This window comes from Sitophilus oryzae, unplaced genomic scaffold (genome assembly GCF_002938485.1).
Source record: "Sitophilus oryzae breed Bouriz unplaced genomic scaffold, Soryzae_2.0 scaffold_138_pilon_pilon, whole genome shotgun sequence".
In the NCBI taxonomy this organism is placed as follows: Eukaryota; Metazoa; Arthropoda; class Insecta; order Coleoptera; family Curculionidae; genus Sitophilus; species Sitophilus oryzae.
Window position 1 is genome coordinate 38,170 of NW_022146048.1, and position 26,975 is coordinate 65,144.

The window sequence follows — 26,975 nt, forward strand, 5'->3', positions numbered from 1 at the left end:
TCTTTTTTCTACGTATTGGTTTCAGTTGCGCTGTGTTGGACTGGTACAAAGTAGCGACAAGAAACAAGATAGGTATTTAGTAGGAAAATCATTGGTTAACACCGACAAGAATATAACGATCAGAATTGCGAATGTTTTCCGGAATTGTGTCAAGATCCAAAAGGTGACAAGATAGCCATCTGCGAACCTGTAAGAAGCGTCACCCGATGTGATGAAGTGTCGTCAGCTGCTACACAAAAGGCATCCCAAGAAACACCAAAACATCTAGAACAGCCATTGGATCACCTAACACCTGAGGAGAAATAGAAGGCTAAGCAGTTCCTGCTAAAGCATGGCAGTATTTTGAGAAGAACAACAGAGGAAGAACGGATTTTGTGAAGCACCTGATTAATACTGGTCATGCTCAGCCGATTAGACAACGTCCTAGAAGAGTTCCCCTTTCCAAACAACAAGAAATGGAGACAATGGTAGATAAGATGTTAGAAGAGGGAGCAATCGAAGAATCATCAAGTCCATGGTCATCTCCTGTTGTTTTGGGGACGAAGAAAGATGGTAGTACACGATCCTGCGTGGATTATAGGAAGCTCAACGACGTCACTAAGAAAGATAGCTACCCACTACCAACGGCATTAATAATATTTAACAACTCCCAAGGGTGGCTCGGCCTCCCAGTTCTATTCCAAAGAGTGATATCGGCGCGTTGGTCTTGTGATTGAGTAGCGAAAGATTACTTTCCGCCATGTTCCATCAAGGACACCCCATGTCATGCCTGGTCATGCAAAATGCCCGTCACCTCTGTCCTCATGGAGCGTGTTTAAGAGATTCCACCCCTGGAAACGCCGGCTTCACTCTAATTACGGCTGGTTGGGCAAGCCAACTTTATGGTTACTCATGAAATTAGAAGAAAGCCTCGGCCTGCCACGGAAACAAATCTGTACTTGAACCCAGCATGGCCTGCCCAGCAAGGGAATCTTTAACAATGTGTCTCTGCTACTAACTACGCACTTACCCGTCTGTCATGGCCCATGACGGCCCCAACCATGAACCCAGTCTGGCCATACCTGGCTGGCAGGACTGTCATGATTGCCAACAACCCGGCATAGTCATGAAGCTGGGTCACGAAGGAACAACGAGACAGCCTCAAAGACCAAGGTCAAGGTTCCCAAGTCCATTCCCCGCCCACCAAACAGAGTGATCCGGGACGACGACGGCACAAGCGCAAGATGGCGAAGAACGAGTGATAGAATATTACAGTCGAGTTCTATCCAAACCAGAAAGGAATTACTGCGTTACCCGGAAGGAGCTACTAGCAATTGTGAAGGCAGTTGATCATTTTCATAAATATCTGAAATGGCAAGAATTTTAATTAGGACAGATCATGCGGCTCCCAAGTGGCTTATGGAGATGAAACAACCTGAAGGTCAAATAGCACGATGGCTCGAGAAGCTCCAACAGTATCACTTCACCATCCAACATCGTGCTTGAAAAATGCATGGTAACGCAGACGGTTTATCCAGAAGACCCTGTCAAACCGATTGTAAGCACTGCTGTAAAACGAAACAACGTGAAGGCACTGTCACGATAAGGAGTTTTAAACTTAGAACCGATGAACAGTGGACGATGACACAATTGAGGAAAGACCAAATGAAGATCCAGACATCGGAGCAATACTACGGCTCAAAGAAGGTAACGGCGAGAGACCACCGTGGCAGGATATTATGGACAGAGGGCTCGTTTTAAAAGCTCTCTGGGCTCAGTGGAATTAACTGGTTATTGAGAATGGTTTGTTAAAGCGCACGTGGAAAGTGCGGATGGCAGGACAGTAACAACCCAGTTACTGGTACCAAGGAAGAAAGTTACCCAGGTATTGGAAGAAATTCACGGTGGTAAAACTGGAGCCCATCTTGGAGTAAACAAGACCTTGAGCAAGCTGGGAGATCGTTTTTACTGGGTGGATTATTGCGAAGATGTCAAGAAATGGTGTCGACAATGTAAAACTCGTGCAGCCAGCCAAGGACCAAGCACTCGATCTAGGGGAAAAATGAAACAATATAACGTTGGACCGCCATTCGAAAGAATCGCTGCTGACATTGCAGGCCCATTCCCCGAAACGCACAAGGGCAACAATGACTCTTTAGTGGCGATGGATTATTTCAGTAAATGGCCAGAAGTTTTGCCATTCCAAACCAAGAAGCATCGACTGTAGCCGAAGTATTAGTCAATAATGTCTTCAGTAGATTTGGAATCCTCTTGAGCTTCACACTGACCAAGGAAGAAACTTCGAGTCAAGACTGTTCCAGAAGATGTTTGATCTGCTTGGTATTCACAAGACTAGGACAACAGCTCTACATCCGCAGTCTGATGGGATGGTCGAGAGATTCAATAAGACCATTGAAGAACATCTCTCGAAAATGGTGGATGAACATCAAAGAGATTGGGATCAGCATATGTAAATTAATTATTCCTAATGGCATATAGAAGTGCAGTTCACAACACCACCGGACTTACACCATCGAAGATTTTATTTGGTCGAGAATTACGGTTGCCTTGTGACTTAGTGTTCGGATCACCAGACGACATAGAGGTACGAACGTAGAGGACTACGCGGATGAACTGAAGGAAAGGCTATTGGGAATTCATAAGGCCGTGAGAAGTAAGATTACGCTAGCCAGTGACTGGATGAAAGCTCGTTACGACCTCAGAGCTAATTCTCCGGGATTTCAACAGGACGATAAGGTATACAAGTATAACCCATTGAAGTGCAAGAAAGGAGGGTCCCCAAAGTTAACTCCAGTATGGGAAGGTCCTTATACAGTCATCAAGAGGATAAAAGATGTTGTGTACCGGATTCAACGCAGCCCTAGAAGTAGATGAAAGTAGTTCATCTCGATCGATTGAAGAGATATCAGAATGGAAACCTTGATCGGGACGATCAAAATTGAGAAGGGGCAACGTCAAGAAAAATGGCCCATCCGCCAGAAATTAAAATGTATTACTATTGCCCGCAATAAATCATAAACGTATCCGCCAGAAATTAAAAAGACTTTTTCAGGCGCCATCTTTAGTCAAGTCGAGAAGTAAGGAAATCAGACAATAGAATTGTCTGGTATGAAGAAGTACGCTTTCCGAGAACTGGGGAAATTTCGAGAAGCAGTCAATAGAGTATATAAGCTGGAGCCATCGACAACTGAGACAGTTTTTGAAATTGAAATACCGCGTGGAGTTCTGAAAATCGGACAATTGGCAATAATAGTTAATGAGTGTGTGTTATAAGTTAGTAATTGTGTATAAAGAGAGAAAATAAATTCGTTAAGTATTTTATCGTGATTTTAAATTAGTGGACCCACGTAATCCGTAACAATATCAAGGTGCTATATTTTGGAAAGGTAATTTTAAATTCTTTTCAGTTAATTAAAATAGAGGGTGTCCCAAATAAAAAACAATTTTTCTGCTGATAACTCTTAAATTCATTAATTTTAACTTATACCTTAAACCATTAAATTCATTGCAAAAGTGTGCTTTGGAAATGTTTCTCATAGAAATACAAAATTTTCCATAGCAAAAAGTTACAGCGACTTAAAATGCACATTTTTTGAAAAACACCCGTAACACCGAAAACGGTGTAACAGATATTGATGTATGGTTTTCACCATCATGTTTTGATGAAAATTGAGCTCCAGACACCGATATTAGTTTTCGTCTATCTCCCATAGAAAAGGGTGTTTCCATTTAAAAGCGTCGAATTTGACCCACCCTGTACAATACTTTCAGAATTAATTCTTGCGCTGACTTCAAGCCAGAGAAATAAATTTTACTAAAATTTTTTTTTTTTTTTCTTTAAATTTACACAGGGGTATCAGAAATTGCTGGTGTATTTAAACAGTAAATTGGTGTAGTTAAATTGGTAAATTGGTATTTAACTGGTTCTTTTATAGAAAATCCAATATATCTACTAGTCATCGTAATATAACCAAAGAACAGCTTCATTTTTCTTTGATAAAATAATACATACTTATTAAACTATTGTGGTTACTTCATTTATTTCTTTTTTAACAATTATTACCACAGATTAACGTGTCATTACCTCTTTCAACAAGAGCTTTTCTTTGGCAGCAGCACCGTGCAACAGAGCTTTTACTTTATCCAACAAATGCGATTTTTTCTCCAGTTCATTTTTAACCTGTTCCAATTGAATTCTGAACTGTTCAGATTGGTCTCGCTGACTCATCATGCCTGTTTTAGCTTCAACTCGCTTCTTATTAATTTGAGTTTGTAAATCCTGGATCTTTTGCAAACTTTCGGCGTGTTGCTCTTTCAGTCTGGCATAATCTCGCTTAAGTTTGTCAGCTGATGACTTAAAAAAATAATTGTTCTGAAAAATCTTAATAAGCCAAAGTTATTTTTATGTCTGAGTTTGTTAATTGAGCAATTCTTACTACCTGTGTTTATTTTTTTAATGCAGGTGTTATACAGGGTTGTTTAACACATACGAAACGTAGTATTGTAGCTAAACGATGAGATTTTTACAAATTGTAAGTTTTGGGTTCGATGAAGGACTATTAGAGGTACAATTTAAAAAATACTCTTATTAAGATACATAGTGTCCCAAATAAGTAAAAATATCAAAGTTGTATTTTTAAATGGAACACCCTGTATATTATTTCATTTTAGTTTCTACGATTAAATAAAGTTGTGGAATTTGATCAAGGTTTATTATACTTAAACCCACTGTTTTTGGAAATATTTTCAATTTTGTGAAATTGCAGTAAAAATTGTAAGGCTTCATTTCCAAGGGTATCAAAGTTTTTAATACTAAATATTCACTGAAGTTTATTTATTGACAGTTATTGTGTTGCAATAATAAAAAATAATACTCACCTTATACAGAGTGCCTAAAAATTTACTTTAAATAATTATTAGCTTCCTAAAACGGCAATAACTTTGTTTAATTTAAACGGGAACACCTTGTATATTTTACGAGAATCAGCCAAAACAATTTAAATGTCTATCAAATTATATTATACCATTTTTTACCTATCTCTTTAAGTTTCCGTAGAAAATGCATTTCTTGTAATTTAGAATCCTATTTAATAATATACCCATGGAATATTGACATTTTAGATTATTTTTAAAAGATGTACCAAATTTTTAAAGAGTACAGATACTAATATTGTCGATATAATTTGTTTATTTTACTAAAAAATAAAACTGTTTAAATATTTGTTAAAGGACCAATTAATATGATTCCAGTATTCAAACTACATTAACTGACTACTGTTTGTGCTGATTAATAATAATTGCCCAAATACTAAAAAACTGAATTTTGTATGGCATTAGACAGTGTGGATAAAAAGAAACACCTTTAAAATGATATTTCATTTTTAATAAATACCTATTTATAACAACAGAGACTTTTAATTTTGATAACTTATTATTATATTGATTTCTGACTCAAATCCACATTTATTTAGAATAATTTATTAATCTAAACACAATTAAGTATGTAATTAATTATATATGGGCGGGAAATAATGGTGTTATATTTAATTAATGGTATAATTCTTTATAAAGATTTAAATAGTTTCTTTTTTATTAGTCATAATATTATCGCTTTGCTAAAAACGATAATATTACTAGCCTGTACATCTTGTACATTTGTTGCTTTAAAAACACCTAAATGTCAATATTCCATGGGTATATTGATAAATAGGGTCTAAATTATAAGAAAATGCATTTTCTACGAAAACTTGAAGGGATAGGTAAAAAATGGTATAATACAATTTGATAGACAATTAAATTGTGCATCTGATTCTCCTAAATTATACAGGGCGTTATTATTTTAATTGTAGAAATTAAAAATGTAATAATATACAGGGTGTTCCATTTAAAAAAAATACAACTTTGATATTTTTACTTATTTGGGACACTCTGTATCTTGTCAAATTATTTTTAAATTGTACCTCTAATAGTCCTTCATCGAACCCAAAACTTGAAATTTGCAAAATATAATTTTTTTTTTTTTTTATTTAAAATAAGAAAAAGATAATTTGAACTTGTATACAGGGTGGCCCACAAATGCGAAGTGTTGCATGGTTGAGATGCATATCCTAAAAATATTTTGTTTATGTGTTGGTCTCATAAATAGATTCAACATAAAATTCTGCATAAACTTTTATTTGAAGCACTGTGCACTATGCGTTGTTGTTATGCTATTTATTATTTACTGAAACTTTGGTTAAAAACAGTATATCTATAACTTTTTCACAATTTTTTTGAGACAAAACTTAATATTTTTAGGATTTGATTAATTTTTATTATTTAAGATGTCTTTATAATCTATGCAAATCTATACTAATATATAAAATCCTTAAGTGACTGACTCACTGATTAATCACGATCCTGCTCAAACCACTAAACGTAAGAAGCTCAATTTTAGCATACTGGTTGATTCTAGGATGTAGGGACAGGTTCACATAAGAAGGGATTTTCTTGAAATTCCAGTCTGGGTGAAACTTTTGGGTGAAACCACCCTCAAATATTACAATATTTTTATTTAAAATTTGGAAAAAAAAAAAAAAAAAAAAAAAATAATGTATATTTTATTTTGTTCTTGTTACATATTTTAAGATTTTTTAAAATGTATACAAGTTTTTTCGAAAAATCTTATTTCATTAATTAATCACGATCCTGCTTTAAAGCGCTTGGACGTAAAAAGTTGTTTTGGAAAATGGATTGACTTTAGGGTGTAGGAGGTTCGATAAGAAGGGATTTCGAAACTCGAAACTCGAATTCTAAGGGGTGAAATCACCCTCAAACATTAGGAATATTTTTTATTTAAAAACCGGTGAGTTTTCCGAAAATTCTTAAACACGTATATTTTGTATTTTATTGTTTTACATATTTTAAGATTTTTTAAAAATTTATACAGGGTGTTTCATAAAATATGACCATTGAGTAATCACGATTCTGCTTAAACTGCCTGACGTTTAAAGCTGATTTTTGGCAAACGGATTGACTGTGGGGTGTAGAGGTTCGATAAGGAGGGGTTTCTCGAATCTCAAATTCCAAGAGGGTGAAAACGCCCCTCAAATATTACAATATCTGTTATTTAAAAAACGGTTAGTCTTTATTTCTCTGTCTGTATTTCATATCTTTGTCAACAACGACGATATTGGACTTCCTCGCACTAATGGATAATGGGCCACCATAATATGTACATTTTTCTTACCGCGCGTTGCGAAATTGGTGTTTTTCCACTGACCAATCTCTTGTTTTCCACTTGCAATTTTTCCACTACTCTTTTCAGTATAAAAACCGTTCTTTCCAATTGAGTCACTCTTCTGTCTTCTGAACTTCCTTCAACTGGACTGGCACATTCGTGTTTTTCGCTTTCAAATTTTAACACTTCTATGTAACTATAGATAAAAAAATAGCAATTATTATTATATTTTGCTCTAATTTTCTCTCAATTTTAGGAAAATTAAAACAATGGCGACATATAAGATTTTTATAAATATTAGATTAATAGACTAGAACTAGTTTAGAAGACTAGAAGTAGTCTAGACTTTAAAACCAAATGTTCACAGTCTAGACTAGTTTCTAAGCCCAAAAATGTTAGAAACCAAAAGTTTGTTTTTGTCTTGGATGTTGTCATGTTGTGACAAAATTTACAGTAGATAGATACCTTTCCAAATGTTGAATTTGCTCCTGAAGATGGGGCGTTTCCTTGGTATGTTTTTCCAGATCCATTTTCAGCTCTAAATTTTTGGCTTCTAGACATAGATTCGTTTTTTGCAAGTTAGATAAGGTGGAGTGAAGTCGTTCCAGTTCATTTCCAACTTCTATATTACCCTTAAAAGGAAATATATAAAGTTACCCTTATTTCTTACAATAAATACTATAAAATGTATTGGCTTTTATTTAAAAAAAATATAAGAGCGTAATATTTTTATACACGCCTTCTAATACAAAATATAGAGTGTCTGAAATCTGAGAAATGTAGAATATCTAGCACTGAATAACCCTAACAATTACTAATTTTCAAATAGTCATCCTGTAAATATGCTGAAAATATAAACTGTATTTTGGTAAGGTAAGAATGAAAATGTCATTACAAAATCACTTACCACAGAATATATTGCATTGAAATACTCAAACGTTAGTATCCCAATAATTTTGTAATCACTTATTGTTATTTGAAATCACCTATTGCCATTATTAAAATGTTTCTTCGGATTTTTATTAAAAATATGCATATTATAAAAAAAATAAATTTAAAATTGTGAAAATAAATAAGAGACGATCAGAAAGTTAAGAAAAATATGTCCACCTTTTTTAATTAAACACCCTGTATATTTTAAGTTTTTTTGAAAAATAGTTTTCTTGCTATTTCAAACGTATAAGTTTGTTTATATTTGCGTGGACCGTTTTTCAATTATGGTTTAACCGGTGTATTTAAAAATTTATTTCAATATAATTTTGGACATTTTTCCGATGTATACCGAGTGCGCCTCGAAAGTGTCTCACTCTATTATAAGTATTTTATTTTTTTAGATACAAAAATGAGATTTGGAATGTTAGTATATGACATAAATTTGGACTGATTGACGCATTAAATTGTTTTAGGTCACTTCCTGTTTTACCGGAAATGACTACAACTTTTGAATTTTAAATGGCACCTTCGGTATGTTTTTACTTTATTCGATAGAAAATGGCACTCTGAATAGAATGACATATCATATGACAACTTTTGACATTTTCGCTTAAAAAACGTATTTTAAGTTTCAATCTAGAGTATCGATGGTTGAGTTAAAAACACTAATTTTGACTCAAGGAGCCTTAGAAAAACAGATTTGATCTTCTAATTTTTTTCGTATCTTGTTCTGGCCGGTTAAAAGATGCCTAAATCGTATTTTCAATCATATCTCAATGTTTTCAAATGGCTTATTAGCATATTTGGAAAAAGCATTTTTTTACTAATAATTTGTTTGGTACCATACATTTGGTGTTTCAAAACCATATGCCAACATATAACAACCTCAAATAAACCATATGCGAAAATGTCAAAAGTTGACACATGATATGTGATAATATTCCGGTGAAACAGGAAATGATCAAAAACAATTGGATACGCCAATCAATCCAAATTTATGTCATATACTAACATACCAAATCTCATTTTTTTTATCTGAAAAAATTAAAAAGTTATAGGGGTGAGCCACTTTCGAGACGCACCCGGTATACAGGGTTTTCAGAGAGAAGGATTTAGTGCGATAAGAAGTAAAGTTTTTATTTAAAAATTTATCTTAACTTTCTGATCGTCTTTTGTTTCATTTTATTTAATTTTGTATAGCTATTTTAAATAATTTAATTTTAAATAGTTATCCACCTCTGACTAACTATCTCTGAAAATCTTGTGCATTTAAGAAATTAGAATTCGTCGCACAAAATTGTCTAACTGCATATTAAAAAAAGTTAAATTATAAACTAGCACTACTATAATTTAAACCAATAAATATATTAAATTGGTCAACATTTAATCAGAAAATCGAATCCTATACAGAAAGTTGGTTTTACCAACAAAATTCAAACAAAATCTTTGCCTTTTCCTCGTTTACTGAAAAGTATAAACGTCTAAAATCTACTAAAGACAAAGTTTAACCACTTTCCTTGAAGCAAAACATCGTTGTTTATATGTATAATATAATTTAAAGCTTTCAACTTTCACTAGCTAGAGATACTTCCTCATCTGGGTCACTACAAATCTGTATCTTCCGCTGTTATATTACAACAATACGTAACTAAACAAATAATATTTGTTTTAACTTGTGAAAAAAATGTTTTGGTTTTACGTTATTTTCGGTGTTGTGGTTTTTATTTATTCGTATTTTCATTACAGTTACATGTATTGGTTGGAGCTCAGAGTGCCTTCACTGAGCCCTGAATTTCCTTTTGGAGATATGAAAGATCCCATTTTAAGGTAAATACCAACAACAGTTTCTATGTATTTAGGTTTTATTATTTAATGATTAATATTTTTATTCTAGAGTATGTCCCCGGATTATTCTTTACAAGAGGAAAAACTTTTTAATTCTTTACATTTTGAGAAAAATGCATTCTTCATAAAAATGTTGTGTTTCTTTCTTTTAGAAAATTTCTAGGTATTTAAGTAATCTACAGGAACACGGTTTGATAACCAAGTCAAAATTTATTGATAGAGAAATTCATGTAAACGTTTTATTCAGAAAATGTGTTTTTTAATATTAATGTTCATTGTTTAAAGAACAAAAACCTAGGCCCCCTGGGTTCAACCCCAGGCCCCCCCTAGGATGAATTGCTAGTTACGCTAATGTTTTTAACCCAGCCATGGCACCCTAGATTTTAAGTGAAAATGTGAAAGTTGACATATAATATGTCATTCTATTGAGAGTGTCATTTTCTATCGAATAAAGTAAAAATATACCGTTGGTGCCATTAAAAAATCAAAAGTTTTATTAATTTCCGGTAAAACAGGAAGTGACCAGAAACAATTGAATTCGTTAATTAATCTAATTTATGTCACATACTAACATACCAACTCTCGTTTTTATCTGAAAAAATAAAAAAGTAATCGACCAGTGAACACTTCCTAAAACTTGTCTATTTAATATTTTTCTTAATTCTCAAAACAAACAGGATAATGACATTTATCGTTGGCGCATCCTGTATATTAATAATTTAACCATTATACCAGATTTAGTATTATTTTTTTTGCTCTTTTAGGCGGCAATGCATGGGCGAGAAAATCAAAGAAATCTACGACTTCGGAACCAAACATTGGTACAATTATATAGGCCTGTACTTTTTCAGCAGGAAAGTCTTTTTACCCATAGATCCTGAATTGATAAAGAACATTTTGGTCAAAGATTTTAATTATTTCTCAGATAGAGGTAAGACAAAAGTTTTTTTTTTCTGACATTAAAATTTTGAAAAGTTATATTATCTACAGGGTGGTTTGCTGGTTCGATTGCAATCGGGAATCTTGGGCAATACGTTCTGCAGAAAAAAACATAAGTAAAAGTGTTCGTATAAATGTTTGTCCTAAAACTCTTCGTTTCGGAGATCCAGGGTCTAGAATTTTCATTTTTATTTGGGGTTTTTCCAAATTATTTCTGAACTAATGATGATATTCGGATCAAAATTGGTGTCTGGGTATTTTTTTACATTAGAAATTCGATTTCTATGTTAGTATGACTTCTACTTCTACTCGTAAGGGACGCCACTTAAATGTTTCTAAAACGGATGCTGTTTTATCATATTTTTTTTCAAGGAAACTATTTTTTAGGTATCCATTACGACGAAAAGTACGACCCTTTGAGTGCCCACTTGTTCTCCATTGCAGGACCGAAATGGAAGAATTTGAGGGCCAAACTCACACCGGCCTATTCGCCGGTTAAAATCAAAGGGATGTTCGACATTATGTACAAGTGCGCTCACGAAATGATGCTGCTAGTAGGGGAAATAGCTATGTCGGGAAGACCAGTCGATATAAAGGTTTGTATGTGACGAAAATATGACAACAAACTGACTGCTATTTGCACATCATTAGTTTAAAGAATAGGATGTCCTATTTTCGTGCGTTATATCGATTTCGTTATAGGGATTCCCGTTTATGAGTAGAGATACAAAGATGCGCTTTTCACATCACTGTATTATTTGTTTTATGAAAGTAAAGATGCTACCACAAAATATCCCCCTTTAGAATATTTTCTGTAATAGTAATGACTGGAAGTAAAAGCTATATTGTGCGAACAAACTAGAGGCGCTGCTACTCATTAAATCGTTATCATATTTTTTATTCGCTACTCATTTTTATTTCGTTATGTTTTGTGAATATTCGGTGTGTGATTTTGTCAATTTCCTCATTAATTACTGGTGTATTTGTACTTATTTTACGAGGTACATTTTATTTTCATTATTCGTATTTAATTGCAATGGCTTTTTTCGACCGAGAATGCAAACCTGCGAAGAAGAACTGTTGCGTTGTTAATTGCGACAACAAAAATGACAGTTTTTGTCGTTTTCCAAATCCCCGGAAAGATTCGAATTGTTGTGTACGTTTTTTTTTCAGTTTATGGGTATGTAAAATACATAATTTATAATCACATCAATGAATATTTTATTTTTATAAACGTTCGAAACATTTACTAAACTGACATAAAGCGTCAAATTCAACGATTCAAACCATAATTTCTCGATATAACGGGTGCGTCTCAAAAGTGGCTCACCCCCATAACTTTTCAGACAAAAAAACGAGACTTAGTATGTTAGTATATGACATAAATTAGGATTGATATTGATTGACGTATTCAATTATTGTTTTTGGTTACTTTCTGTTTCACCGGAAATGACTACAACTTCTGAGTTTTAAATGGCACCGTCGCGTCGGTACATTTCTACCTTATTCGATAGAAAATTACATGCTGAGTAGAATGATATATCATATGTCAACTTTTGACATTTTCGCTTAAAAAATCGTGTTTTAAATTTCAATCTGACAGCCAGGGCTGTATTAAAAACACAATTTTTAATCAAGGAGCCTTGGAACAATAGACTTGATCGTCTAATGATCTTTGATCGTTTTTAGTGTCTTGTCCTGGCCGGTTAAAAGCATGCACAAATCGTGTTTTTAACCATATCTCAATTTTTTCAAATGGAACGAGGGTGGCTCATTAGCATATTTGGAAAAGGCATTTTTTACGAATAATCTGATACCACACACTTAGTCAAATTGGCGTTATGAACCGCATGTTACAATTTCAAGTAAACCACGTACGAAAATGTCAAAAGTTGACATGATATGTCATTCTATTCAGAGTGTCATTTTATAGTATATCGAATAAAGTAAAAAAATACCGAGGGTGCCATTTAAAAATCAAAATTTGTAGTGATTTCCGGTGAAACCGGAGGTGACCGAAAACAATTATATATGTCAATCAATTCTAATTTATGTCATATACTAGCATACCAAATTTCGTTGTTTTACCTAAAAAAAAATAAAAAAGTTATATGTATCACTTTTTTTGTTTTGGTTTGGTTTGGTATCACGTTTTATTTTATTTGCCTTGTTATGAGCTCTCTAAAAATATAGTATACTCTATACATATTTTCATAAATATGGCAAATATTATTCGTCGGTCGGATTAAATTAGGTAATCAAAACAATCGAATAATTTATTCGACGTCAAATTTTGGTCATTGGCTATTCTATGCTAGTTTCTGTCAGTAAAATTATTGCAAGAAAACTGCATCAAAATATTAATAACTCTGATTGACAGTGTGTTATCTAAAAGCTGCTCGAGTTTTTTTTTCAGTGCAGTTATAACACAAATAAAATAAAAACATAAAATACAAGGTGTCACATTAAAAAAACAGAAAACAGTATGTGCACTACGCATATTTCAAGTGAAACTTCTTACTAACAGTTATTAAATTGAAGTATTTGAAGGACATGTTTGAAAAAGTGACATAATATATGCTGTTTTAAGTATTTTAATATAAATATTATTTTCAATTTATTTCTGTAATCTGTACATTTTCTGTTTCCCCAGTAGCCTGCAAATTTTATGGAATACCATCCAAAATACACACTTTTACGCAAATACCTAATAATGTTAACGCTTAAATGTATTTAAGAAGTAGAAAAATTTTTTAACCTCAATTATTAACCTAATTTTGTTAAATTATACGAATATTCTCGTTGATTATTGATTTGGAATAAATATGACAGTGTCCTCTCTCTCCAATGAAAATGCGAGTTACTAACTCTATATATAATAATTCTAATTCTAAGCTGGCAACTGAGCTTCATGCTTTACCTAGACCGTTATTCAGAAGCTACAAACAAATCGATGAAAATATGCACGAAAATTTACTTTCTAGCACACAACTATAGGATATTGGTACACAGGTACCAATAAGTGTATATTTTATTCTATTAGTAGTAAATTTAAGCGTAAGGTGTAATAATAAAGTGTATTGTTGCAATAAGTGTATAGTATAGTAGGTATCAAGTGTATTATAGTAATTTTCTTAGCCGCGCATGACACAGATCATTACCCAGAGCGAGTTAAATTGTTTTACAAAGGGGTAGATCTACCCCGAACCGGGTAGCTGTGGCAACACTGCTGTTACCAATTTTCCTGACACTAGCTCCTGTGAATTTTTACTACAAACGCGCGTAAAGAAGTTTCACTTCAAAAAACGTTTATTAAATGTTTTTCACATTTAAAAAAAATTGAGTCATATGTTGAAAATAACAGATCCCTACGAAAATCTAGTTACGCCATTGATACGTGAAAATTTTATTATACAGTTTTCGTCTTTTCGGTATATTATAACAAAGATACAGGGTGGTCTAAAAGACTCTATAAGGGCGGCTAGGAGATATCTGTGTACAGCATCTTTAGTTTTATAAAAAAGTAGCACATACGAAAACCGCATCTTTTTTTTTAAATGGAAACACCCTTTTCTATAGGAGATAGACGAAAACTAATATCGGTGTCTGGAGCTCAATTTTCATCAAAAACATGATGGTAAAAACCGCACATCAATATCTGTTATCGTTTCGGTGTACTCCGTAACACCGTTTTTCAAAAATGTGCATTTTTAACAAATCGCTGTAATTTTTTTGCTATGGAAAATTTTGTATATCTATGAAAACATTTCCAAAGCACCTTTTTGCGTAAGATTTAATGGTGTAAGTATAATTTTTTTTAAATTAATAATTTAAGTGTTATCAACAGAAAAATTGATATATTATTTGGGACACCCTCTATATTTTTAATTAACTGAAAAGAATTTAAAATTACCTTTCCAAAAATATAGCACACTTGATACTTTGTTATAATCCCTTTCGAAATACAGAATTTTTAAAAGTTTGCCACTGTTAACTAGTATGTTTTGGACTCGGTTTTGGACCCCTTATTGATGATATGCCCTTAATGGAACTCGAAAACATATTTTTCCAGCAAGACGACGCACCGCCTCTGAACGCTGAAGTTATCAACTAACTTTTGCAGCCAATTTCAAGAATAATTGAATAGCTAACCAATATCCCAGCCGTTGGCCGCTGTCGACGCTGCCTGACTTAGTGCCCATGGATCTAATCCTATGATATGGTTTGCGGAAGAATAAAGGTCTCTTGGTCCTTATTCTTCCGTATATAATCTAAGGACAAGATTTAGAAATACTTGCAGTTAAGGAGGGATTTTCTCACCCCCACTGAGTTAATGATTTCCGCGAGAAATGCTCAAAAACTGCCCCATCCGTCCATAACAGAAGACGGTCGATATGTCGAACACCTGTAGCAAAATCTCATGTCTTGGTTTTGTTATTTATTTTTATTGTTATTAGATATCGTTTAAATGTGTTGATGTTGGTTAAATATATTTTAAATGGTTATAAAATTCAATGCATCTCTCATAGCAAATACATTATTTTCTGCTCTAATATCTGTTTTAATTGATGCTCACAGCTAGAATTTTTACAGCCGGTGCCGTTCAAAGCCCAATTTCCATTTAAAAGCGGGCGAATTTTTATATCTCGAAGAGGATTCGGGCGCATATCGCATGCTATATTTTGAAAGGTAATTTTAAATTATTTCATTAGATTAAAAATATACAGGGTGTCCCATATAAAATCAAATTTTCTGTTTTCATTGATATATTCTTAAATAACAACTTTAAAAAATTATAATTTAAAACCATTAAATCTCTACGTAAAAGGTGCTTGGGAAATAAGCCATAAGAATACATAATTTTCCATAGCAAAAAAGCTACAGCGATTTGTTAAAAATGCATATTTTTGAAAACACCTCGTAACCTCGAAACGGTAAATAGAGCATATCGATATGGTTTTCACCATCATTGCTTTTGACAAAAATTGAGCCCAGACACCGATATTAGTTTTTGTCTATCTCCTATAGAAAAGGGTGTTTCCATTTAAAAGCGTCGAATTTGACCCACCCTGTACATACAATAAATTTAATGTGGTTATTCATTTTTTATTTGAGTAATAAAAAATCATGAATATGTAAATCAAATTGCCACTAATAAAATTAACAAAAGATCTCAAATGTTTACTTTTCATATTAGTACCTAAAAAAATTAACAATAAAGTGTTAATTAATTATTTAATTTGTGTTGATTGTTGAAATAAGAACGAATATTAAGTACCTCCAAATTATAATTATTAATAATGTTTTAGGGAAATTAAGTGGCAAGATACAGCAATTGACGTTATTGGATGCTGGCAGCTTTTGGATTTCAACTAAAATTAATGATGAGAGATCCAGACGCAGAATTCAGAAAAATGGGCAAAAGAGCCTTCACGCAAACCGTAGGAGACCTTTTGAAAATGGTAAAGGGTTTTGTTAATATTTAGGCTCATTTTGAACTAAGAAAATTTCAAAATTTCTGGAGATACTCGGGAAAATCAAGAAATTCTAGTAGAAAATGCTAGAGAAATAAAAAAGCCTTGGAAATTTAAATAATTATTCTTTTTTTCTCAGGTAGTTATTCGAAGTTTCCCGTTCTTAGCTAGACTGTTTGGAATTGGAGTTTTTCCCAAAGATGTTACCGAATTCTTCAGAAGGGTCGTGCGTGAGACTATAGAATATCGAGAAACGACGTGACACTCACAGATATCATGCAAATTGTTGGCTATCTACCTCAAGCAAAGTGCCTAATGAGGATACAATCTCAACTGAGGAACAAAATCAGGACTAATTCTATAAAAAAGCTAAAGGAGTACAGAGAACACCTATACCGATAGTTTCAAAAGTGGCTCAACTCTCTATGAATTTTATTTTTCAGATAAAAACGATTTTTTTTTTTTTATGTTAGTATATGACAATAATTAGGATTAACTGACATTATTTAATTGTTTTTAGTCACTTCCTGTTTTACTGAAATGACTACAACCATTAATTTTAAATAGCACCCTCAGCATATTTTAATTTATCTGATAGAAAATGACATTCTGAATAGTATTCTAAATTTCAATCTAGAGTGTCGCCTGTGTTAAAAACACTAAAAATTAGTGTTCACAGTTCGGAAAAATAGATTTGATCATCTAATATTTTCGTGTCTTGTTCTGGCTGGCTAAAAGATGCCCAATCGTATTTTAACTCATATCTCAATTTTCAAATGGAAACAAGGGTGGCTCATTAGCAGCCATTTGGAAAAAGCACGAATAATTTTTCACGAATAATTTGATAACGCATACTTGGTATTTCTGAGTTAAATTATCGTTATGAACTGCATGTTACAGTTTCCAAATAAATCATGCAAAATTTTAAAAGTTGACGGGTGATATATCACCCTATTCAGAAAATAATTTTCTGTCAAAAAAAAAAAAAAGTTGTTGTCACTTCCGGTGAAACAGGGGGTAACCAAAAACAATTGAATTCATCCTAATTTAAGTTATAGACTAAAATATCAAGTCTCGCTTTATTATCTGAAGAAATAAAAGAGATATAGGGATGAGCCACTTTTGAGACGCACCCGGTATAGGTGTTCTCCTTTTTTGTCACTCAGGAGAAGATTAGTTTACTTTTAACAAACTGAGAAAATTAGCGTAAATAAAACCACAGATTAGGTATCCCATAAGTATGATAAAAATCTTGCCCCTAATTCGTGGTACGAAAAATTGTTTTTTATGACGATGCAAAACGAGTCAAATTTCCTAAAAAACGCTTAAAAAAAAATAAAATAACAATAAACAGCGTAATAGAGAGATATCGCTAAACTGAATAGCGTGCATGAACGTTAATAAGACCAGGTGTTATTTCTTTACGTGAGGTGGTGGTATTTAACTCTCTCTCATTTTATAGTTATCGGATCGGAAAGAATTCTGACCGCGTCGCGTCCGGTATTAAACTTAAACCTAACCTTTGAATTTAAACTTTGAAATTGTTTTGTTTACTAGGTATTTTAAACTAAAGGGCTAAAGTGCTTATCTCCAGTGCTTTATTGTTCAACGTCTGCCAGTGGGTTTAGGGCAACAAGCAACAAATTCTTTTAGAAGGTCTAAGTCGTCATCTGCTGGAAACCTAAGACTCTTTATAGGTTCTTTAGTATTGAAGAGGTGGAATCCATATTTTGGGGCCATATTTATTTAATTAAACTAATCCCAGCTACTTAAATATCAAATTACCTAATAAAACTAAAGCAATAATTCAAAACACAATTCAAACATAACCTAAAATAAAGATCCTCTGGCCGAATCTGGTTGTCAGTAAATACCCGTACAATTTCTCCATTTTAAGCAATTTTAAACGTTATCAGAGGTTATTAGAAAGAGCGCTTGGTGTAATTGATCCAAATTACGTCAGGCGCAGGCGGTAACGTTATTAGCGGGTGTTGCGTTAAAAATTGACTCGCTCATATCGTAACCATATCGTAATAAGGTACGCGTAAATACTGGATGACGTTATTCGGTTTTCCGATATCTCTAATAACTGTGCCGGTCATGCGCTGTGCACAATTTTAGAGGCCATAAGGGTGCGTGCTATGTGCGCAAACTAGTCACCTAATCCAGTGACCGATTCCGAAAATTGAAACCACTAAAACAATAAAGAAAACAGCATTTCATTATAATCTGTATAATCTGTGATATAGGTAACCAAGGCATAATTTTTCAGGAGACAGAGCCTGGTACAGCCTTAACAATAGACGAAGCAGCGGCCCAAGCTTTCATATTTTTCTTAGCAGGATTCGAAACAACCTCAACCACTACTAGTTTTGCCTTGTTTGAACTTTCCATCAACTTTATGTATCGTGAAAAAGCCAGGAAAGAAATTTCAGCAGTCTTAGAGAAATACAATGGAACGATGACCTACGACGCCCTAATGGAAATGAAATATCGGACTGTGATCATGTGCTTCAAATTTGTAATTTCTTGGTATATTCATCTGTAAAAAGGAGCAACGGCCCAACTAAGTTAAGTGACGTTAGAGGATACGAGTGGATGGACGGGTATGGAAACTCTATTGTGCTGTTTTTCCATGACAAGAGTGTAAAATCTATTAATACATTGCTCATTCACGCCGCGCCAGCCGGTTCGAGGCCGGATGAGATCGGATATCTCGTGAGTAAAAATCGATATAGACACTCGCCAAATCGGTAGGTAATTGACAATGATATGGCTGAGGAACGCGGTTCGGATTCAAGTGTCAGTGCGAAAGGCCCCATCCAGATAAATCCCTAGCAGCAAAAGAGATGTTAGTTTAAAGTAATATACTTTTTTTCAAACGTCTTAGTTTTAAGTGATGCGGATTGACAATATAAATGGGTCATTTTAACGCCTAGGCATAAAAGTAATGAAAATATATTATTATACCGACATAAAGTATCAAATTCAACGAGGGTAAATCCATAATTTCTTGATATATAATTACTTACAAGGCATTACTTTTAAATGGTTTTATATTATTTGGAACATTTTAAAAAAAATTGTCTAAAAAAAATTAAAAAAAATTTTGTGACGTTTGAAAAAAAAATAGCATGTTCTATCTGAGTAAAAAATACTTTTGTGCCTTTAATAGGATGTCCGACTCGCTGACGCTCGTCAGTCAAACGTTCTGTGTTTAATTTATCAATTAATATTTTAGTAATTAATTGATTTATTGGTTTTATTCTTTTACCTATTACATATTGGCAAAACTAGTCCATTATGAAGATTATTCTAAGCGTTATTATGTAACAAGTAATAACAAGTAAGAGGGTGCCATTAATACACAAACAATAATCACAGAACATACTAATAAGGTAGAAATATCTTTAAAACTGCTACCAATTAAACTTACTTCTCTGACTTCAGTCAAGGGTAATAAAGGATCTTTATTGTCACGTTCACGTTCAATATAGTTTATCAGGGAAGCTACAAGCCCTTTGTTTCTACTATTCAAATGTTTGGCAATTTCATCAAACAATTTCAGGAAAAGCAATACAAAAAACTGAAAAATTTAGTTCTTAAAAGAACTGTTTGTATTAAAGCATAATTTTAAAAGACTATGAAAATAGGCAAAAAACGAGAATTACCTCACAGATTCAACAACAACACGATATTATACAAAATAATGACTGACATTAGGATAATTGTCAAATAATAAACGACAACCTTGCTGAAAACAACGCAATGTGACCAACATAGCGATAATAAATTTCGGTTTAAACTAATTTTGCAGCTTTAATATAAATAAAATATCTGTTATAATCATTTGCTCTATAAAGTAAAATGAAGAGCTGCTGGTATCTTAAATTATACAACAAATTTAAACATTTTGCTAAAATTTCATTTAGTCAGTTTTATATATGAAGTGTCAATTTCTGATATATTAAGGATTAATGAAGTGTATCTGAAAATGTTTTGCGATTACCGTATTAATAAGCGTATTCTATACATATGTATTTTCGTTTGTAGAAACTTTAAGGAAATATCCTCCTGCACCGGTTTTCCTGAGGGTATGTACAAAGCGGTATCCCATTCCTGACACTGACGCCTACATAGAGAAGGGCCAATCAGTGCTGATTCCGTGTTACGGTCTTCACAGGGACGATCGCTATTGGCACGAGCCTGACATCTTCGATCCGGAAAGATTCAGCGAGAAGAACAAGGATAAAATCGTGGATGGAACTTATATTCCTTTTGGAGCAGGACCACGAAATTGTATAGGTATGTTCACATATCTTAGACTATAGCTAATAGCTATCTCCAGAAAAACAATCTAATAACTATCAAATTTTGACATAAGTTGTATTTGCTATATCGGATTCTTTAGTTGAATAGACTCAAATATAAATAAAACAAGTTTAGATTGGGAGGTGTCCATAAGGATAATGTAAAATATTATTTGGCGCTGTTCTTGTAGCGGACACGATCCAAAGCTTTTGATGTAGGAGCGGTACACGTAAATCAAAATTCTATTTCCTTTATCCATGAATAGACTATTATTGTTAACTGAAAGAATTGGGAAGACACGCAATCCAATGCGCAAATTCGTGACAAGGCTGATTTCATTTCCTTTTACGTCTCAAGTGCTGTACGGTGGAGCCTCAACTCGTTCTGCAGCTAACGCATAAACGCCCATTTTCTAATTCGGCCAGCGAAGGCATATCGAAGACGGTGTGGGAACTGAAAGCGACAGTGCGTGTTGCCATATTAAAATGTGTTATATCTATAATACGTTTGACGAAAATATATCTTGTGGGATAAAAATCCGTTTTGTATTGAAAATGTATTTGTGTTAAACATAGAATAAACCAACAAAATAATTTTATAGGTACTCGAATATTTCGTATGATCGAAAAAGTCGTTTAGTTGGTTTGGAAACGATGACCGAATTCATTGACATTTACCATAATATTTTACATATGAAATAACATCGATCTTGATTTTGCCAACTCGACGCCGTTCTTTTTGGGTAATCATATAATATTATATTAAATTATTCAAGGATAGAAAATCAGTATTATTAACGTAATTGTACCCAAAACTGTAACCCACACTGATTCAGAACCATGGTCTGAACACACCACCTAATCACTTGAGAACCCTGACCATATATTGAATATTTACATGTAAATACCATTTCAAGCAATTTTTGTTTAGGAATAAGATTTGCTCTAGTCCAAGCCAAGATTGCCCTTGCCCTATTCCTCATGAATTTCGACTTTGACTTGAGCCCTAGAACGAAATTGCCTCTCAAAATGGAGACCAAAGGCATCATTCTGTCACCAATAGGAGGGTTGTGGTTGAGAGTCAATCCCATAGACTGATACTAATATTAGATTAGACACAATAAATTTACCAGTAGATTTATTAGTAGGTTTTGTAGCATGTTATGTCACAATAATTGTTATTTAGGTTTATAATATTGTTGGAGAATATTTTTTTTATAAGAAAGGTACCCAAAATTTTAATAGAATATTAAGTGAATGATATAATACAAATATTTGTTTTTTATGATGGTAAATTCTTATTTTAAAGACACTTATATCTGTCCAAGAAGAATATATAACAGCTATCTAATTTTAATTGTAATTAATTAAAAAGTAAAATGTTTGTCAATTTTTTCATGTTTACCTTTCCAAATCATTGAAAAAATAATAAGTAAAACACTATTTTTCTATTCATACATTACAGCAATAATGTAACTGAAACGAAGCAAAAAAAAAAAAAACTTATATTAAAAAAAATTTGAATGTAACGAAAAATTGGTGAATAAATAATTACCTTGGTAGTCAGCTCCAACACAGCAATTTTTCTCTCTTGTGCCTCCAATTTTTCCTGCATAATAGCGGCTCCCAAGGCTCCAGCTCCTTGGTGGAGACTCTCTATTCTCTCCCTGAGATTCTCCACCTCTTCGTACAGGCGTCTGTTCTCCAATTTCAACATAGCTATCTCGTGATTTGGCACAGTCTTGGCATGGTCCGATTTCAGCGATTTTATTTTATTCCTCCAAGTTGTAAGCCCCTTCCAGTCTATCAACCCAGCAATGGAAGTAGGTAATAAAAAATATTTTAAATAAACGTATAGGCTAAATAATCGACGCCGCGAGAATTGAAATCTAAGTGCTAAAAAGTAACCTTTGGAAATGTAACCTTTGGAAATGCTTTTTGATAATATTATCTCTTATTTAGAACATTCCAACTTGATAAAAAATACTATTTATATCTCGTAGTTTTTCTTTCAAATAGGTAAATAAACTCGTACTTTAATTTAAATTTGATTGTTATGTTTAATATCCATAATAAAATCATTTTATTATCCTGATAATCTAACATAAAAGGCTGTGGAAAACAAAACTTTAGTTTACGTCAGTTGATAACCTGCCATTTAAGTTTCCATTTTGCTTGACAGGTTGAAAAATGCTATTAAAAGCACTGAGTGTTGCGCTGGAAAGTGATTGCTTGAAGTAAGCACTGTTTTTTATTCATATTTTAACTTTGGTAGAAGAAAAATGTTAAAGGGACCAAGGGACCAAGTGCCAACAATTCAACTAGATTTCTGAATACCTAACAGACGGAGAGCTGGTTACATAAAAGACCTTATCATCATTACATGGCTAATTTTTCTTGTGAAGAACGCTAAGCTTGGCTAAGATTTGGCAATTGTGTAATAAAAAAGTATACTGGTTTCAAAGATGTATTTTATATTAATTTATTTATTGCCGATACATTAAAAAGAATCTAAATTGGTGAAAAGTTACCTTTTTACCAAAATATCAACGAATCAGGATATTATGTTCTTTTTACTATGCACTTATTAAACGTTTTGATATGCTTAAAGTAGCGGGTTTGAAATTATTTTGTCCATGATGAAGAACTTTATTAAAAAACACCTTGTACCAATAAGTAATCTTATGTTTATGAATGTTTTTTTAATTGCTTTCCTTCTTTCTTCTTTAAACCAGTAATAATTTCAATTTTATTAATATTTCTTTTAAAAGGCTGAAAAAAAAAAAAAAATAATTTTAATAAATATACCAAAGAAGTAAATTGTAATTTTGAGATATGTGGATCGGCTTGAATATTGAGGTGACCCAATATTCTTAAAAGTTTTATTTGTTCTAACTTCCAACAACATTCTTCCTCGTCACACTCGCCACTACAATGGAATAACTTTTACTGGCAACCTTTAGTAAATGTTACTTTCACTAGTGAATGTTAGAAATTACTAGTAAAAGTCGACAAATATCTTTTGGTCCTCATTCACTGGTCCAATGCGTAATTTTTAGCATTTCCTGTAGTGGATTGTTAATAAATTGAATCTCCCCACCTCAATTGTAACATATATATCACGCTAAATAAAAGTTAAAAACTCTATAAATACACTTACTCTTGTGTCTTAACAAGTTTGCTGTAATTTCTTGACAACCTCTTCTCTCGTTCTAATTTCTTGCTTTGAATTTTCTACAATTCTCCGCCAAAATTTCCTTGCTTTTTTCCATTTCCCCAAAATTCTCTAGCCACTGATAAACTCTGTGGCCTTGTTCAGTAATTTGATCATCACCTTGTTTTAAATTCTCTCTGCCTGTTTCCAGTACTGCTACCCTTTCTGAAGTTGATCCTTGATGGTTTTTGACGGTTTTTGAGTTAAGTACACCTGTCTTGAAATGAAAAGTTTTTTGTTATAAACTAATTCATTAGCTTGCTCTATGAATACTTTTCACTGACTACCGCAAGCTGTTGCTGAATATTTTATTAATTTTAATTGTATTTTTAGACATTGTGAATGATCAAACATTGAAGTATAAAGCAGTTGAAACTACCCATGAGGTTTCTGGAGTCATAAAAAAAAAATATGAGTTAATAATATAAATGATATCGTACCTTTTGAGAGTTGTTCACGCAGATTCTTGATTTCTTCTTGTAAACTCTTTTCTCTTTCTAGCAAACCATTGTATTTCTTTCTGAAAAATTCATTTTCCTTGGAAATATTGGCCTTTTGACTATCAGTAGCACCCGATCTGTAGTCTACAGTTTGGAGCTGAAATACAGCGTAAAAAAACAAAAATTATAAGTAATTTTATAGTTTTTACCCCAAAAAATATTTACATTTTCTTATAGCCAGTTAACTGTTAAAGGCTACAAAAAACTGATTAAAGAGAAAATATACGAGTACACACCTGCTTTAGCTTGGCTGTTAGTTCTTTGATTCTTTCTGTCTTTTCTCTAAAGTTTCTAGTATTATCTGGATCGAAGACTCCTCCATTTGAACTAGCAATTTCTTTAACAATTTCTTTTCTAGGAGTCTCTTCTCTTGCCAGATCTTTTAGTTTTTGATAGTCAGTTTTATAGTTAGTCAATTCTTTTTGGTGTTGTTCGTCCAAACTAAAAAATTAAATCATTGAAGTTTAATTGAAAAAATTCATGTTGTTAATAATTTATTTCACTAGGTGTGTGTTTTTTAATAAATGAAATTATAATAAAACTAATCCAACTTTTTTCCTAGTTCTTCTATGGCAACCAGTCTGTCCTGTGCCATCTCACGCCAGCGAGCCGCTTCTTGTTGCGCAGTATGCAACTGTACCTCCATTTTGGCCTGTCTGGTGTGTAATTCGGCTAAATGGCCCTCTAGTAGATGAACTTGCGACACGTATTTCTCCACAGCCGTAGTTTTTTGATTGGACAATATTTCCATTTGTTCCAGACTAAAACACACCAAAAAAGGTTATATTGTTCTTGCCTGGTACATTCTGATATTTAGTTTCAGCCAGCGGCAAAGGTTCTGATGATCACCCGCATTCTGTTGATGCGGGGCATTCTGTTGATGTTGAGACCGAGAGAAAAAGAAATTCTCGGCCGAGAACGAGACCGAGACACGATACAATATTTATTTAATAGTTTATTATATGAAAAAACATCAGATAAGAATCTTTGAATAAAAAAGAGATTAAGGGAAGGAGAATAATGCTATCCATGTATTTACGCATGGTAGACGGAGATGGGGCCCTAGGGTGGGGATCCTGGACAGCTCCGTTTGACGATTCATTTGACACATTTGAATTTGATTTGAAATTTTGTGAATTTTCACTTTTTACGGAGCTTATTTTTGTTATTTATTATTTATTCTACTACTGATAGTTGTATAAAGGTAGTAAATCTAGAAGAAAATTGTGGCAGAGCTTAAATTTACAGTGACACTCCACAGGATTATCGAAAAAGACTCAAAATAGTTGATTGTGTAGCGTGCGGTAGATCTCGGTCAAAAAAATCGAGTGAAATAATGAAACTTTTCGCTAGTAAGTGACTATATAATATACATACGTGTAGTAAAACCGACTAATTTATGAAATCATTTTTTTTTTTTTTTATATATTTTTCTTGCATTTTTGCTTTTGTTTCACTTGTCAAAGATTAGATGTCAATTAATTTAGATACGTCAATTTGACTTACTTTGGTTTCCAGTAGCGTATCGGATGTTTGTGTTAATAAATAATTATTATAACTTATCTATTTTTATTAGAATTTTTATATTTGCATAACAATTTGAATAACTAACAACATTTATTCACAACGTAAAATAAAACAACAAATTATTGAGTTCACCCCACGTCTACTCTACATCATAATTTTTACACTTTTAAATAAAAATTAGAACGGCACTGGAATTTAAGTCGACCATCTTATGGTGAACCTAATATTTTGATATGTTCCTTACTAATGATAATGTAATAAAAACGTTATTTTTATGCAGACACGGTTTTATTGGGATTTAAATACTATAAAATTATTAATACTCAATAAAATTACTCTTTTGGTCTATGTTATACAAAAAGCAATTTTCTTCAGCATTGAACCTTCAAATTATGCAGTGTTTCATCATATTTTATCTAAATAGTTGTTTTCCTTGTATAGAGACGCTTGATGATGGTGCAGACTAGAACTTTATAAGCTACTGGTTTCAGAGCTTTGTATGGAGATGAATAATTACACACAAAAAATTTTAATTTATTGTGGATATACGTAATTCATATAAAAAGCACAATTCTGTTAAATTTATAAACTTACATTAATAAGATACTAACATCTAACATTCCGTTTATTGTTTACGCATATAAGTCGATTCTTTAGCCGTCTAGGAAATTCCCTTCGTGATTCCATCAGATCATATTTTATATATAACTGATATGATCCATTCTTTTTTTCTACTTCGGACGAGTATTTCATTCATCCACGCATCGATCGTGTGCAGTCTCGGCCGTGGCCGATAATCTTGGCCTTTTTATGCCGAGAACGAGACCGAAATCTTGGGCTGATTTTAAGCCGAGAATGACTGTAACCGAGACCGAGACCCAGATCTCGGTCGGACCTTCATAATTATTCATCTGAGTTTAAGAATAGTTTAAATTACGAGTAATTTCGACAACTTACTTTTTACGTTTTTGCTGTTCCAGTAATAAAGTTTTCTGTAAACTTTCAATTCTGATC

General features: G+C 32.9%; 2 protein-coding genes across 2 annotated transcripts in view; one reads left to right on the forward strand and one right to left on the reverse strand.

The window, feature by feature from the left end:
• The window catches only part of LOC115875594 (2-oxoisovalerate dehydrogenase subunit beta, mitochondrial-like), a 16,502-nt gene extending 8,753 nt beyond the window's left edge, over nt 1–7,749 (reverse strand). The window contains exons 1-3 of the mRNA XM_030891091.1: nt 7,685–7,749; nt 7,229–7,415; nt 4,085–4,354 (exon numbers count right to left, since the gene is read on the reverse strand). Of these exons, the coding sequence (XP_030746951.1) occupies nt 4,085–4,354; nt 7,229–7,415; nt 7,685–7,749 (522 nt within the window). The remainder of the gene's footprint in view (nt 1–4,084; nt 4,355–7,228; nt 7,416–7,684) is intronic.
• Nucleotides 7,750–9,748: 1,999 nt separating this feature from the next.
• On the forward strand, nt 9,749–21,934 carry LOC115875595 (cytochrome P450 6a22-like). Its single transcript, XM_030891092.1, has 9 exons — nt 9,749–9,979; nt 10,762–10,928; nt 11,324–11,536; nt 16,295–16,398; nt 16,550–16,636; nt 18,683–18,920; nt 19,097–19,099; nt 20,464–20,715; nt 21,652–21,934. Exons 1-9 carry the CDS (start codon nt 9,837–9,839, stop codon nt 21,816–21,818), a joined length of 1,374 nt encoding a protein of 457 aa, XP_030746952.1. The 5' UTR covers nt 9,749–9,836; the 3' UTR covers nt 21,819–21,934.
• The last annotated feature ends 5,041 nt before the right edge of the window (nt 21,935–26,975 follow it).